The sequence below is a fragment of the Asterias amurensis genome, chromosome 10 (assembly GCF_032118995.1).
Source record: "Asterias amurensis chromosome 10, ASM3211899v1".
In the NCBI taxonomy this organism is placed as follows: Eukaryota; Metazoa; Echinodermata; class Asteroidea; order Forcipulatida; family Asteriidae; genus Asterias; species Asterias amurensis.
Window position 1 is genome coordinate 17,917,423 of NC_092657.1, and position 16,269 is coordinate 17,933,691.

The following is a 16,269-nucleotide window of genomic DNA, read 5'->3' on the forward strand; positions in this document are numbered from 1 at the left end:
TTCACAACACACCGATGTATACTTTCCCCGAATTACTGGGCACCTAGTGAAAAACAGTGTTTCACTGAGAGGTTTCCACAGGGTAAATAATAAATAAACAAATATATAAATAATTTACAAATTGCAGTATGTTGTTACTTTTAAGGAGTCTTGTTATCTTTTCTATCTTGCATTTCTTTTTTCCTCTCTCCAGAGTTATGTTCCAGGGTAACTTATCAAATGTTGGCAACAGACCATTCGCTACGAAAGGTGGCACCATCAAGCAAATGTAAGTCAAATGATTTAGGAAAGTATTTATAGTCCGTATAACAATTGAATTGCAATTTTGGACGTGGGATCAATCATTCTTCTCTGATTTAATTTCATAACCGGTTATGATATCATATCACTCTCCACTAGTTAAACAGCCACTTGGAGCGAATTTGTTTTACACGGGAACGCTGATTAATCTTGTTTATAACGTGTTTGTTTACCGTTTAAATGTAATTTTTATTTGTGTACACTTCTGAATGTTTCGTAATCGATTAAAAAATCAGGCCCCAACCTCAAGGTGTTGAAAAACTAAAAACTCTTCTGCCGTTGACGGCGTGCGTCAAAATGAACATGATTTGACGCCATGATTGGGAATTCGCCTCGTTGTACCTCCATGCTGCAACAAAGCGGCTATACAAATTGGAGCTCCCAACTATAGAGTAACATGAGTGATGACGTAATCATAATAGCACTGGATATTGGGTATTTGAAACGACTTTAAAATGACTCGATTTCCTTATTGTTTGGAAACATTTCAAATGAAATTCAGCAAAGATCACGACTTGCCTTTTTCGCTCAAGTATGTCTTTAAAGTAGAATTTTGTAGGTGGGATCAACAATTCTTTTCGACTCCATTTTATTTCCCAATTATGGCATAATTTTTTCAGTCTGCACTTGTTTACCCTAATTGTTGGATGTATGTGTGAGTTACTTATGCTGTGTTGGTAAATGTTCCCATGCTAACCCTTCGCCTTAAAAACCCTTTATTTGATTCAATTTCCTGTGCTTTAATTTATGCTTTCATGTTTGATTAGATTGATGCACGGAAATCCGATTACCACAATTAAGGATACCATCTGGCCAGACTTGGGACCGGACTGTTACGTGTAAGTACAGCTTTAAACTTAAAGGCACTGGTCACTGGTAATTACTCAAAATAGTTGTTAGCATGAAAACGTACTTGGTTACGATACAAGTAATGGGGAGCTGTTGATAGTATAAAACATTGTGAGAAACGGCTCCATCTGAAGTAACGTAGTTTTCGAGAAAGAAGTAATGTCTCGCTAAAATATTTGAATTGAATTCGAGACCTCAGCTGTGGTCTCGAAATCATGGTATCTGAAAGCACACAACTTGTGCGACAAGTGTTTTTTACCTAGCATTTTTTCTCTCGCAACTTCGACGATCACCTGATTTTCACAGATTTGTTATTTTCTGCAAGTGGATTACACCAAGTGAGAATACTGGTTTTGACACAAACGTGTCTTTAAATCGCAAGGAAAACGAAGCTGTATTATTATGTTTAGGCAGGCAAATAATACAACCCTGTACACAGGTTCGTTGTCTGCATAAACTTTTTATTTCCTTTGTTTAAAGGGAGGAGTTCGAAATCTAACCCATGGTTTAGCCCATAAGGCAGCATGTGGCCCTTAGGAGTGCCTTGACCGTTACTAACGAACACTTTTGAAATACTTGATTTTAAAGACACTGGACACTGTATTGGTAATTGCCAAAGACCAGTATTCTCACTTGCTGTATCCCAACAAATGCACAAAATAACAAACTTGTGAAAATTTGAGCTCAATTATTGGTCGTCGAAGTTGCGAGATAATAATGAAAGAAAAAACACCCTTGTCACACAAGGTTGTGTGCTTTCAGATGCTTGATTTTGGGACCTCAAATTCTAAATCTGAGGTCTCAAAATCAAATTCGTGGAAAATTACATCTTTCTTGAAAACTACGTCACTTCAGAGGGAGCCGTTTCTCGCAATGTTTTATACCACCAACCTCTCCCCATTACTAGTAACCAAGTAAGGTTTTATACATATAATTATTTTGAGTAATACCCAATAGTGTCCACTGCCTTTAAAGCTCATGTTAAATCACTAAACAATTAGTTCACTTACATGTATGTTATTTTTATTATTTTTCTTCACTGAATTGTTATTTTATTTTAGTTTATTTTATTAAAAATCGTGGACAAAGGACCTAGACACTATGTGTGATTACTCGAAATATATGTTGGCTTAAAATCTTACTTGTTACCGCGCAATGGAAAGCTGTTGAAAAGTATAACAGTGTGAGAAACGGCTCGCTCTGAAGTAAGGTAGGATTTGAGAAAAATGTAATTTCTCAAGTAAATATTTGAATTGAATTTCAGCTGTTGTCTCGCATTCAAGCATCTGATAATTACAACTTTTTTTAAATGTCCATTTAGGGGCTCCGTACATATGGCTGTACAGAGAAAACATATATTTAAAATTTAAATTAAAGAAATAAATATCAATACACATACTGTATTATAATACATATATATATATTTTTAATAGATCTATTGATAACAGCCTCCGACAAGTGCCGCACATGAATAGGACAGACATCAATGTGTAAGTAACAACGCTTCTCCACCTTATTTGGTAACGAGTATTGGGGAGCTGTTGATAGTAGAAAACATAGTGAGAAACGGCTCCCTCTGAAATGATGTAGTTTTCGAGTATGAAGTAATTTTCCACGAATTTGATTTGGAGACCTCAGATTTTGAGGTCTCGAAATCAAGCATCTGAAAGCACACAACTTAGTGTGACAAGGGCGTTTTTTCTTTCATTATTATCTCGCTACTTCGACGACCAATTGAGCTCAAATTTTCACAGGTGTGCTATCTCATGCATATGTTGAGATACATTGAGTTAGAAGACTAAGTCTTAGACAAATACCAATAGTGTCCAGTGTTTTTAAATCTTCAAAAAATAGTAAAACATGTTGACATTTTTATGAAAAAGTGTTCAAATTTCAAGTAATTTCTTTTTTTGCAGTGAGTTGGTCGGTGATGACTTCAGTCGTCCAATCGACATGAAGTATTTTCAGTATGATGATGCGTTGGCTACATCGGGTCTAGTGTGTCGACAACAACCCTCTTTTTTTGACTGGCAATGCACGCCTTGTCCACAGGGCACATATGGACAAGACGCTAAATGCGTTCCGTGTCCCCCCGGTAGGTTTGAAAAAAAAAAAAACTTTTCTTTTTATCATGTTGATTTTTTTACTGCCGATTTTAGGCATGCAATCTTTGTTTTCACACGGTAAGATACCACCCCGATAAGCCCACCTGGTAATCACTGCCCGCTTGTATAACCATTCCACCTGGTACGTTCTTCCAGACCCATTTCCTGTCAGCGCAGTTGGATAATCTCTTATCATTATACATTTTGTTATACAATGTTATACATCAACAAATGCGCGCGATATCTCGTCCAATCACCGAATAGTTCACACCTAGTTCATGGCAGCTGTCTTGGGAGCGTCCCATGATCCGGCGGGGCCACTCTCCAACGCTGCGCACCGGCGGGACTTTCGAATTCGTTACAATAATGTACGATCACCGATTGTGTTTTGTTAATATTGATTTTAAGATAAACTATTGCAAATTGGTTTTAATTTTATGTTTACTCCACAGGCGGGTTCTACCAAAATAAAACTGCTCAGTCTTCGATTAACGAGAAGATGAACTGTAAAGAATGCAATAAAGGAACGTACGTCTCGCCCGAAGCTGCACCTGGCACGATAGGTACTGATTGTAAGGTGTGTCCAACAGGAACAGATAAAAGTACCACTGCAGGGTTCCGGGCTTGTCCATGTGTGGACAACTATTACCGCACTGACCGGTTTGGCGAATGTTATCAGTGTCCCCACGAAGGGATCAACTGCTCCGGGGAATATCAACATCTTCGTCCGGGCTACTGGTGGACGTGGAACTGGACCTTACAAGAAGAACGGATCTCGCAGGAAAACCACGATTCCTATATGAAATTTGTTAACAATATATGCATTATGAATGACTCATATGACAGAAGCGCGCAGAGATTTGGCGGTAAATTACCCCAGGTACACAAATGTTCCCGCGACGACGTGTGTCCAAATGGTGGAATTGGTATCGACTCAACTTGCAGCGAAGGCTACAAGGGCTGGCTGTGTTCCGAATGTGCAAATAAGTATTACTCTTGGCTTGGCCATTGTTTGGAATGTCCTGAGTGGCCGTTATTTGCTGTAGAAGTCTTCTGCATCTTGTTTGCTGTTTGCATCATAGTCGGTTTTTTTGTGTGGGATGCATATAGAAGGCATCGTCGGAATGAACGAAATATTGTGAGCATCTTCTTAGCACGCGGGAAAATCGTGGTTGGTTTTTGCCAAGTCATGGGGGAGATATTCTCTGCATTAGACGACATTCCCTGGCCAAAGAATTTGCAGACATTGGGCTCAGTCTTTAAGACAATGGAGGTCAGCTTAGTTGGTTGGTTGATTAGTCCTCGATGCTTTATTCCGGATTTCACCTACCCCAATATTTACATTGAATTCTTGGTCGGTTTCAGCTTCATCATATTTGTTGTTCTGGTTGCTTTTTGTTACTATGTATTCAGAAAATGTTACATAAGAGACGCACAAGGGTTGCCTGCGCACTGCAGAAATGATCTCAGTAAAAGTAAACGAAGATGTTTCTTGATCGTTGTAATTTTGCTCTTTCTGTCGTACCCAAGTGTTTGCAGTGTTATAATTAGCCTGTTGCCGACTGGGTGTAAGCTGTTTTACATGGATGAGGATACAGAATTCAACATCACCTTGCTGAGGTATGATTACGCAATAGACTGTGAGAGCCCAGAACACTCTGTTTACAACTATGCCGCCCAGACAGCTATGATATACGTTGTTGGTTTCCCGCTCGCATTGTTCATACTTCTGTGGTATAGCAAAAGAGGGACTGACATTGACGCCGTGGAGCCAGATACCAAAATCAGCTGGGAGAGTTTTCTGTGTGAAAACTACAAAGCTGAGTTCTGGTACTGGGAGATCATTGAACTTACCCGTAAGATCCTGCAGACGCTCTTCATACTGCTGTTTGGACCCGAGGACCACTTCACACTCTTTGTGTCTGTCTTCTTGTCGGTCTTCTTCCTGCTCATCCATGCCTACCTGAAACCAATGAAGGATGCCGCGGAACAGCGGCTTCAGATGTGCTCGCTTGGTATAATCTTCATAAACATGTTGGCGGCGTCCTTGCTCCTCATGCCAAATGACACTGGGCCAATTGTAGATGATAAACAAGGAGTTCTTGCGACTGCGTTGGTTCTTCTGAATCTCAGCATTATTGTTTTCGTTGCAAGTAAGTAGAAAATTGGGTTTATCACAAATGCAGTTTTATTTTCTTTGTATGTGTTTTTTTTTCTTGCATGAATGGCAAATTAAATAACAACAGTCACACCAGTGACACAACATAAATTTTGTAATCAAAAAAGTTTTGCCAGACGCTTATTTGGTTCGGACACGCCCTGGTACGGTTACGATAAGAGATATCGGTAATAGTTCCGGTTTTATTTCAAACATTCCACATACTTCTATTTCAAGATTAACCCATAAAATTAAATCAATGAAAAACACAAACACATTTGGAAATGAATGGGTAACTCAATATTTTGCGATTCAAAAAGAGCATGTCTCCCGATACATTAGATTGACGACTGGTTGAAGGAAAATGACCCGAAGGAGGTTGCAATAAGGTGCTACACAATTCGCAAATTGAGGAAGATAATCTCCCGTGACACCGGTGCCACAAAAGTTTGTTGCGCCCCAAGTCGAGTTTTGCCGATAATGCTTCCGGTGCACGAAATGCCCCCTTTTGACCAAACTTCCTTATGTTGCGTTAATTCGCCTGAAGAAGACGCGCACCCTGAAGTTCAGATTCTGCTATGAGTACTTTGTAAAAAAAAAAGGGGGCTGGACGAAGGGTCGAACGAGTTAAACACACAATATTTCATTCCCAATAACATTAATGTTCTGCATTTTACACCGAATGGTGAAGCGGGGAGATGGGGGTGGGGTGTATTGGCACACACACACATCCAGAGGACCAGCATATCCTCTTGTTAAAGGACTAATTAGAATGCACGGCCCGGTTTCTCACAATATTATATTGCAGCTTCTAATGTTTTCTAGTATCACACAAGTCGTATGTTTTGTGTATTTTTAGTAAGCTCCGTGTGGACTGGCATCAAGGTTCTTTCGAGACATGGATGCTTTGCTTGTATAAGAAATTCGTTGGTGCAGATGTGTAGATGGTGCCGAAGACGATACAGGAGGGAGCAAGATGGCCAGGGTCTTCTGGACGACGGAAACTCTTCACGTTCGGTGAATGTTGACGAACAGGATGAGCAGACCACTACAGTCGCGCCGGCCGCCGAAAACCACACAGCGTAATAGATGTTCAATTTGTTTGCATGCAGGTCGTGAACGATCCCCTGTTTGGTTTCCCTTCCCTATTGTTGTTTCTGAGTTCATTGTGTTTGTTGGTCATGCGTGGGGCAGCATGCTTCCGAGCAACAGTAATTTGGTTTACTTTTGTTACCACTGACCCGCATGATTTGTCCTTGTTTTGTATCCCTTATGGTTGTCGTTCCCATTTGGTTCTGTTTTCCTCCTGCATGCTCCGCCCTCAGCTGCCCTCTTATTGTGTTTTTGTTTTGCTTTTGTTTTCTTTTTCAAATATTTTATTTAAGTTAATTTAATTTAACTTTATTTATTCTTTTATTTTATTCTGTATTTATTTTCCTTGTTTATTGCTTTTTCATAATTGTTTTTTTTCCGTTAATGTTCTGTCTTGTGCTATTGTAACTTGTTTGTTGTACCTTGTATTGGTCGAATAAATAATAATAATAATAATAATATAGACCAAGACAGACGCTACATCAGTGGTTCTAGTGACTAAGTAACTGATACTGGCCTGACAGTTTAGTTAGAAGCTTATACAGGAATATAATTTCAACTCTCCGTATGGCTCAACTCTCCTGCATCTCCCCTATTCCCAATTCCATTAAACCCAAATCATGTAATACAATGTGGCTAATAAGAAGAAACTATAAATAAACAGTGACTTGCGGGTACAACCATGTGTAAATCTCTGAGTGTTGGCTCTGAGCAGAGTATGTTCGAAACCGGCTCTTTTCAGATTCAACACTCACCCTAAGAGATTTACACATGGTTGTACCCGCAAGTTCATAATTTTTAATAGTGTCTTCTTATTTCTCCATACCATGCAAAGCTTCAAACACTACTTACAATGTGGCTATTGTTTATTCTGGATGAATTGTTGTCAAACCGAAATAGCCACTTTTGAGCACTTGAAAGGATCCTTTATTTACTTATATTATAGTCTCTCGTATTTCATAAAATAATGTAAACATTAAATATCAGTTTGAATGAATTATGCACAAATCTTACCTGCTTGAGGTTAAAAAAGGAACATGGTTGCCACAGTGTGTAATAATTCACTCAGGCCTGTGGAAATGTTTTAGAAAATTGTCTGAAATCAGTGATTACAAACATGAACATCACACAAAGTTGTAATAAACCTTACCAGACTTTCGGTACCGAAACCTTAGGTTTGAAAAAGCAACGAAGCTCCAGCAATTCACGCCTTCCTGATCCATGAAGCTAGACCTTGTCATATGTCGATTCTTTAAGAGAATAACTACAATTTAGCCATCATCTCGCTTGTAAACTTAGATACATGACAGTAGCCTTGCTCAAGGCAGTCGCACTTATTCACTCCGAAAAGACACCGCTGTAAACCCACCCGTATACACTGTGCTTACTGTGTGTATTCACACCGCACGACCCAGCCATATACACCGTCACATCGCTCAACGCACACCGTACGAGTACTGTGCACAAGTCATTCGCACTCGTACCACTAACCCGCATGCGGAGGCCGTCAGGCCGACAGCCTTGTCGGGTCTGTAACTTCCGGGTTTAATGTGTTTCATTACAAAAATTTCTAATATTGGAAAAAAATGTGGGGGGGGGGGCTCTCGGATATGCTAGTATGCAGCTCATGATTATGTATATTTTTCGTCAGACCTATCAGACAACACAGGATGTGAATTCATTTTGACGTCCAATCACGCACTTCCCTTATCACGACCTTTGGACCCTATCATGCGCGCTGAGCGTCCGTGTTGGTGGTGTGTGATGTAAACATGTCTCGTCTTTCGCGGGCATTATGGTTATGAGTTGACCGTGGGAACTCTTCTTTCGCGCTTATTATAGTAATGAGGTCAGTGGCTTCAACCATGCTTCAACACAGACCCTAACAAGGCTGTCGGCCCGACGGCCGACGCATGCGGATAGTGTACGGGGGCATCGTGTCGTGCGATGTGGTTATACACATTTTACGCACAGTGTATACGGGTGGTTTTTATACAGCGGCGGTCTTTTTTCGGAGTGAATAATTCGACTGCCTTGAGCAAGGCTAATAAACATGAGAATCATGTTGCACCCTGCGGCATCGATCAGCATACCTAAAATCAATCGGTCTTTGATCTTGATGTGTCGCTTCATTGTTAGCTGAAAAACACAGTCAATTGTTTTGTCCGATTTTGTTTTGAAACGGTTGCGTTCAGGTTCGCTTTAACGGTTGAAGCTGACAAAAATAATGTTTGGACCACACGCAAATTTGAATAGAAGCTTTAAAGGGAAGGTACACGTTTGGTAATTACTCAAAACAAACATTAACTTATAAACTTACTTGGTAACGAGCATTGGAGAGCTGTTGATAATAAAAAACATTGTGGGAAACGACTCCCTCTGAAGTAACGTAGTTTTTGAGAAAGAGGTAATTTCTCACTAAAATAATAAAAGACTGCCAGCTACAAGTCTTTTAATTATTCTTATCTATAAGCACACAAATTCGTCCAACAAGGGTGTTTTTTCTTTCATGATTTTCTCGTAACTCCGATGACCAATTGAGCCCAAATTTGCACAGGCTTGTTATTTTTTGGCTGTGATGGGATACACCAAGTGAGAACACTGGTCTTTGACAAAACGTGTACCCTCCCTTTAATACATAACTGTAGAGAGTTTTATTGAAGGTCTATAATGCGCTTTCAGCTAGCCTTGTATTACTTAAATGATTATATACATGTACATGTATTGTGAAATCGTTGAAAGCGTTTCACAGCAGTTCATGTTTGTTTATAATACACTGTATTACTTTTATGAATAGTATTAGTAATATACAAAATAAGTATTGTAAAATCGTTGAAACGGGGTGCTGCAACAGGACAGCGGTGTAGAATGAACAGACAACTGGCCACCCTCCAAGTAAAGACCGAATTACTCGGAAAGCCATACTCGAGCCAGTCTGTGGGTGACCGAGTGAGTGGAGTGAGTGAGTATAACAACGGTGTAGAATGAACAGACAACTGGCCACCGTCCAAGTAAAGATCGAATTACTCGGAAAGCCATACTCGAGCCCGTCTGTGGGTGACCGAGTGAGTGGAGTGAGTGAGTATAACAACGATGTAGAACGAACAGACAACTGGCCACCGTCCAAGTAAAGATCGAATTACTCGGAAAGCCATACTCGAGCCCGTCTGTGGGTGACCGAGTGAGTGGAGTGAGTGAGTATAACAACGATGTAGAACGAACAGACAACTGGCCACCCTCCAAGTAAAGATCGAATTACTCGGAAAGCCATACTCGAGCCCGTCTGTGGGTGACCGAGTGAGTGGAGTGAGTGAGTATAACAACGGTGTAGAATGAACAGACAACTGGCCACCGTCCAAGTAAAGACCGAATTACTCGGAAAGCCATTCTCGAGCCCGTCTGTGGGTGACCGAGTGAGTGGAGTGAGTGAGTATAACAACGGTGTAGAATGAACAGACAACTGCCCACCGTTCAAGTAAAGACCGAATTACTCGGAAAGCCATTCTCGAGCCCGTCTGTGGGTGACCGAGTGAGTGGAGTGAGTGAGTATAACAACGGTGTAGAATGAACAGACAACTGGCCACCCTCCAAGTAAAGAAATCCAAACGGGTACACACATTGGTTTTATAGGACATAATGGGTCGGACACAATGGTTCTACGGACGCTACGGGGCGGACACAATTGTTCAAAAATGATGTTGGACTTAATCGTCAACGTTTTTGTTTTTGTTTTTTTGTTTTTTTAAACCAACTATTATTGCTTGCAATGTGTAACAATGCTTTGTATTTGAGATTTTAGACCTAATTGCATTTTTAATACTTCAGGATTTCTATTGATTGAGTTTGTTGTTGAATGTTTTTAAGAATGTTTACTACTGTTGTTATAATTCCGTATTTTCTTATGTTTTAGTTTGTCTATTTTTCCATGTTCAGCGCCCTAGAGCATGTTTACACATGATTAGGGCGCTAAACAAGTTTTGGTATTCTTATTAATATTATTATTATTATTATTATTATTATTATTATTAGTACACAATCGTGCGTAACAAACGTCTAACTGTCAACCAACAGGTGTGAAAAAACTAAAACTAAACCAACCCCAATAGTTTATAATATCAACACTAACAAAATACATTTTGAATGTTATAAAAACTGCTTACAGACTTGCAGTGTCATTTGGTATGCCGAGTGGTAGCTCAGTCAAATCTCTAATGCTGCAGTCAACAGTCAATGGCTGTCTATCGCAATGGCAAACCTCACACGCGTCCCCCGTAGCCTTGGCTACAACTAGTCCAACAATTAGTACACAAGCAATCACACCTAAACAAATAGGTCTTAAGACGCCTTTAAATCCACGGTCGGCCATATTTTCCAAAGCAACCTTTTTTGCAAATATATAAACAGTCACCTCTGGACTATTTGTGGAAATTTTTGCGTTATAAACCAGGAGCCCAGAACATTTATTCAAGTGAAAAGGGCCAAAGCTGTCGACCTCATTACGTGAAAGGGTCTTACCGGGACATCACAAAAATGCATTGATGCCGGGTTTTAGGCGTGGCCTAAGGTCCAAAATGACGTAATAAGTGCCGCCATTACCGAAAACACGTTTTTGACGATATCTCGAAAACTACATATGATAATATCACAAATATGGTCTCTATGCCCATGTTTTCATGGTCAATCTTTACAATGAATACATTTTAGCGCCAAAAAACGTATACTTAGTCATTAATCATTATAACTAGCACGGACGAGTCGGAGCTAATACTACGGGTGACGCGTGTAAGATTTGCGACTGTGATAGTCAGCCATTCGCAGTTAACTGCAACAGCAAAGGATTGATCGAGCTACCAATCGGCATACCAAATGATACAGCAAAATTGTAAGTACTCTTTCCTTAGATATATAATCTCTTTTCACCCCACACCAACATCTACAAAAACTCTTTTACCCCCCAATAATTACCCCTGCATGGAACAATGATCTCCCACTGCCTGTTGTCACTGCCCCGCTCTCCCAGTTTAAATCCACTCTTAATCTACCCTAGTTGCTTCATCGGTCAAACGCGTGCGTAATCTTGGCGTGATATCCCATCATGGGACTTTGCCGAGTAGTAAAGTAGAAGTAGAAGTAGAGTTTAATTGCTGGTTCATGCTGTGTTTGGATTTATGGGTAGTTTTTGTTTGTATATTATAATAATAATAACAATACTAAAAACAATAATTTTAAAGTCTTATATAGCTTACGTATCTATACCAAACAAGGTACTCAAGGCGCTGAGTATAAACAAACTATCAGTGATAAATAATTCTGAGACCCAATTATTAAGCACCTTATAAGGGTTTACAACGGCGCATACCGCAGCCACATCTAGGAACACCGGGGCTGGGTTCGATGTATTTTTAAAGTTTATATTATTGGTTCAGGTGTGGACATTCTAGAAATCCAGAAAACCTAACAATTTATAGGAATTAGCAAAAGAAAAACGGGTAATCATTAAAACCTGGTTTTACTCATATGCACCGATGTGGGTTAGCAGTTTTTCTTTAGCACTGTGATGGTGCATTACAAATCCTTAAGCACTGTGTTCAGTTTAGCATATCGTCTTTTTCACGAAACACAATCATCATTCAATTTGACAAAGCTGGTTCGACTGGAGATTCTCGCATTTTTTTTGTTTTCAATTTCGAAAGAGGCAATCAATTCCCCTGAATGAGAATTCAAATAAGTACGACTAAAGACATACAAATAAACATATAAACTGACTGGGCAACTGTTTCGTACCTTCACTTAAAAGTCATTTGACACTTTCGGTAAACAGTATTGTCCAAAGGCCCACACTTCGTGTATCACAACTTATATATACAAAACAAACCTGTGAAAATTTAGGCTCAATCGGTCATCGGAGTCGGGAGAGATACACGGGAAAATCCACCCTTGTTTCCGCACGTTTCGCCGTGTCATGACATGTGTTTTAAATAAATCCGTAATTCTCGATATCGAGAATTGATAACTGTTTTAATTTTATCTCAAAAAGTAAAGCATTTCATGGAACAATATTTCAAGATGAGTCTTTCACCATAATGTTCTAAAAACCCTGTAAGTTATTTGTAAATCTGTGAAATTGCCTTTTGTTTCTATTCCGAAAGTGTATAGGCCTAATGGCTTTAATTCAACATTTTTATTTCCGTTTGTAAGTGTAGTAGGGGTTGAAAATTCATTGTGTTATTATTCAAGTTAGTTAATTCCAGGTTCTAGTTAATTGCCCTTTCCTGTTTACATTGTCCCTTCAGCTGTTTTATTGCACCCCTGTACATGTAGGTTGTTATTTCTTAGAAGTCTTTTGTTACATGTTGGTAAACAGTTTCTTAATCCTTTGGTAGTGTAGTGACCCATCCAGTGCATTGTATATACATGTAAATAATCAGATAGCAGCCAGGCAGCGAAAGAGGAACACTGCACATTTATGTGTTCTCTCATCACAAGTTTTAACTTCTACGATTAATTTGCCATCTTCAAGTGTATTTTCTGCTATTCTGGACTAGGTAAGCATATACTTTAATTTGTTATTGTATAATATTTTGACAATTCTAATATTCCTGTGTTTCTTTGGAAGTTCATTTGTAAAGTTACATTTGTTAAGATTCTGTCTTGGAAGTTACTTTTGTTAAACATTGGATTGCATTTTTAAAGACCATGTGTTTCTTCCTAAACTTGATAGAACTGTATTTTAATCAATTGTACTTTTTGTTGTTTTATTTACACAGGTTTCCTAACGCCATTTTGATTTTAATTTGTAACTTTTTTTTGGCACTGTGTTTTAGTTTTAATCTGGTTTAACTGTGTTTCAGGTTTAGATTTAACTCTGGTTTAACTGTGTTTTGTATTTTAGTTTTGGTTTTGGAGTCTCAGTTAAATATCTTGGTTTAGGTTTGACTGGTTTAATTTAAGGTTTATAAGGAAGAAAGTTTAGATCCTGGGTTTGGTCTAGAGGTTTTTATTGTTTAATACTGCTTTTTGTTGATTGATTTATAGTCAATAAAGCTATGTTTATATGTTTGTTGTTGAGAAACCTACATTTTGAGTCACTGTTCCTATTTTTTGCATCTCCTCGCGTCTTAGCCCTATCCGATCTTGGTTTTTCTCATTTGTTCAATGGAGTGCCCCCATAGTTAGCATTTTTATTTAGCTTTATTCATTCTTTTTCTAAGTGTACCCTTTTTCCGGGTTACATAAGCACATTCGCTAGCATATTCTCCACAGTGTGAGAGTAGCTTTTTTAGCTGACATTTCGTTTCCCAAAACTGCTTTGAACCCTGAACAAAAGAAAACTTGACGCTCTAGCTCTATAAATAGAGATATTGTCCTTGTGCGGGATAATAGGGACTTTATATTCGAGTGAACGTGGACCTCGTTCACGTCGTCGACCACGGTTGTGTTTTTTTCAAGTGACGTCATAACCATAGTTTTGGGGTCGTGACTCTATGGGGCGCCAAATGTAAATTTGTTATTAAACGCAATTTTACATATAATTCATTATATAACACATAATTCATTATCCATCCATTATTTATTTTTACCTTTATTAACAAATAATAAATTTTAAACCACACAATTATACATGACACACACCGAAAGCACAGAGAATCACACCGGATTCACCAACCCAAGACAGTCCAACCCTTTGAACCAAACATAAACACTGGTGTTGAATAGCTTACCATTACCCTCCATTTCACTATAGCTGAAGAATTGATTTGTTGTATACTTACTTTCTGTAAATAAAGTGTAAAATAATACGAAATTTGTTCGGTCAATAAGTTTATATATATATATATAGGCCCTGGTTATAAAAACTGTCTCAATTTGCAGTGGTATGTGGTAACCCGATTTCTCCACAGCCCCCAACCCAATACCTCTTTTGAAAACACCCTACCTTTAAACTTGTTGTTTAATTTTCCCATTAGTTGCATCATGCAAATTGCTCTCTAATCCAACCCTTTTACGTTTCCCTGCATTGTTATACATACAATGCATTACACCCTACTTTTAAGGTCCAGTAATCCATTATTTCATACGACCATCCTTTGTCCTCATACTCCTTTTGGGGTTCGTAGCAAAGTGCCTGCCCCTACATCCACGATCTTAGGTTCATAGCCACCAGGTCCAAATTTCATAGAGCTGCTCAGCACAAAACTTTTACTTGGCAAAAACGTCTTCCTTGATAAAAGAGGATTAGTAGGCCTACCAACAAAATTTCCACGTGGTTTTTAGTACAGGCAAACAACAGCTGAATACGTAACAAGCAATGTGGCTGGTAAGCCTGTTTTTATCATCAAGGCAGAAATGTATATGCTAAGCAAATTGTTGTGCCTAGCAGCTCTATGAAATTGGGCCCAGTGGTTTTTCAAATAGAAACTTTGATTGGCTATAATGTTCCCGTTTGTATGGACCCTTCCATTAATCCATTTCCCCCTTTGTCTATAATAGGAAATGTATTTTTTTCGTACTTGTTTATGCCTCTGAAGAAGGTCCAGTTTGGATCGAAAGCTAAATATAAGGCAATCTACCCACTCATTGTTGCACGAAGCCATTTCATTTTTTTTTTTTTTTTTTTTTTTTTTACAAACAATGATGATTTCTTTTATATTGTTTGTTTTGCTCATGCAGTTATTTTGATTAAAGCGTTCTTTCAATTATGCACATTGTGTGTTGTAAAATAGTGGATAAAATTATTTTTGTAATGTAAATAACTTCGTTAAATAGCAAGTTTACAACTGGCGCCTCATACGACACAACGTGCAGACAACATGCAGCTTTAGATTTTGCATCCAAGACGTCGACTGACATGTGACTACATCTTGCTGAGGCTTTGCGCATGCGTCATGCTAAAGGTCAATCTAAAGGTCCCTAGTATCTCTGCCCGTGCAACGGCAGAGATATTGTCCTTGTTCTTCGTCCGTTTGCCCGTTTTGAACGTTAGGCCGTTTGCTGATCACTGAAGTTAAGCAACATTGGGCCCCGGTCAGTACTTGGATGGGAGACCCGCTTGGCCTGTTAATATATATAATTTTTTTACCTACTTATTTTTTTTTATAAACAGCTTCGCTTATAGTGTTTTCAAGGCGTTACAACAAACATTTCCCTTCCGGTTAGTTAGTCTCTTCTCCAGTCGTCATTAAATCTTACAACCATGCTACAATTTAGCAAGGGACCCTTGCTAATTGCTCTCGTGTGAAAGGGCCTTAAAGCATCATCGGGCCCGGTCAGTACTTGGATGAGAGACCCGCTTGGCCAGTTAATATATTTTAGTGCTGATTTGCAATGTTCCTAAAGAGCAATTGCAATGACACCTTCAGTCATGAAAAGGTATGGTGCAATGATCATTACAAAACAAGTATGTCATTATGACATCATCACAAGTCACGTGACGTCATCTTAAAGGTGTTGTGTTTTAAATGTTTGAAAATCAATAACAAATCAGCCATAAGAGACCGTAGGAATCTGTTTGTGGGATTGGGGAGGGATAAATTAGGTCTTCATTTTGTTTTGTGTGCGTGACCTCACATGACCTCTACTTCCGGTCGAAACAGGAAGTGCCCTTTAATTCAAAAATGGCAAAAGTTATGAAGTTGCTTCAACGATGTTAGGGCCTGGCAAGGGTCGGCAGTTAAAAAAATATCAATGACGTCACAAGATACAACAGCGCCCTCTAGCGGCAGGTTGAAAACTCTTCAAAATGGACTTTTTGAAGATGTCTGTGGT

The 16,269-nt window shown here is 39.0% G+C and overlaps 2 protein-coding genes across 2 annotated transcripts in view; both read left to right on the forward strand.

Annotated features, from left to right (window-relative positions):
- LOC139942758 (uncharacterized) overlaps window positions 1-6,498 on the forward strand; it is a 28,826-nt gene extending 22,328 nt beyond the window's left edge. The window contains exons 14-19 of the mRNA XM_071939549.1: window positions 194-268; window positions 1,068-1,139; window positions 2,583-2,639; window positions 3,066-3,244; window positions 3,707-5,407; window positions 6,272-6,498. Coding sequence (XP_071795650.1) covers window positions 194-268; window positions 1,068-1,139; window positions 2,583-2,639; window positions 3,066-3,244; window positions 3,707-5,407; window positions 6,272-6,498 — 2,311 coding nt within the window. The remainder of the gene's footprint in view (window positions 1-193; window positions 269-1,067; window positions 1,140-2,582; window positions 2,640-3,065; window positions 3,245-3,706; window positions 5,408-6,271) is intronic.
- A 2,990-nt stretch (window positions 6,499-9,488) lies between these two features.
- The window catches only part of LOC139942759 (uncharacterized), a 40,165-nt gene continuing 33,384 nt past the window's right edge, over window positions 9,489-16,269 (forward strand). The window contains 3 exon segments of the mRNA XM_071939550.1: window positions 9,489-9,631; window positions 10,667-10,775; window positions 11,250-11,386. Of these exon segments, the coding sequence (XP_071795651.1) occupies window positions 9,489-9,631; window positions 10,667-10,775; window positions 11,250-11,386 (389 nt within the window).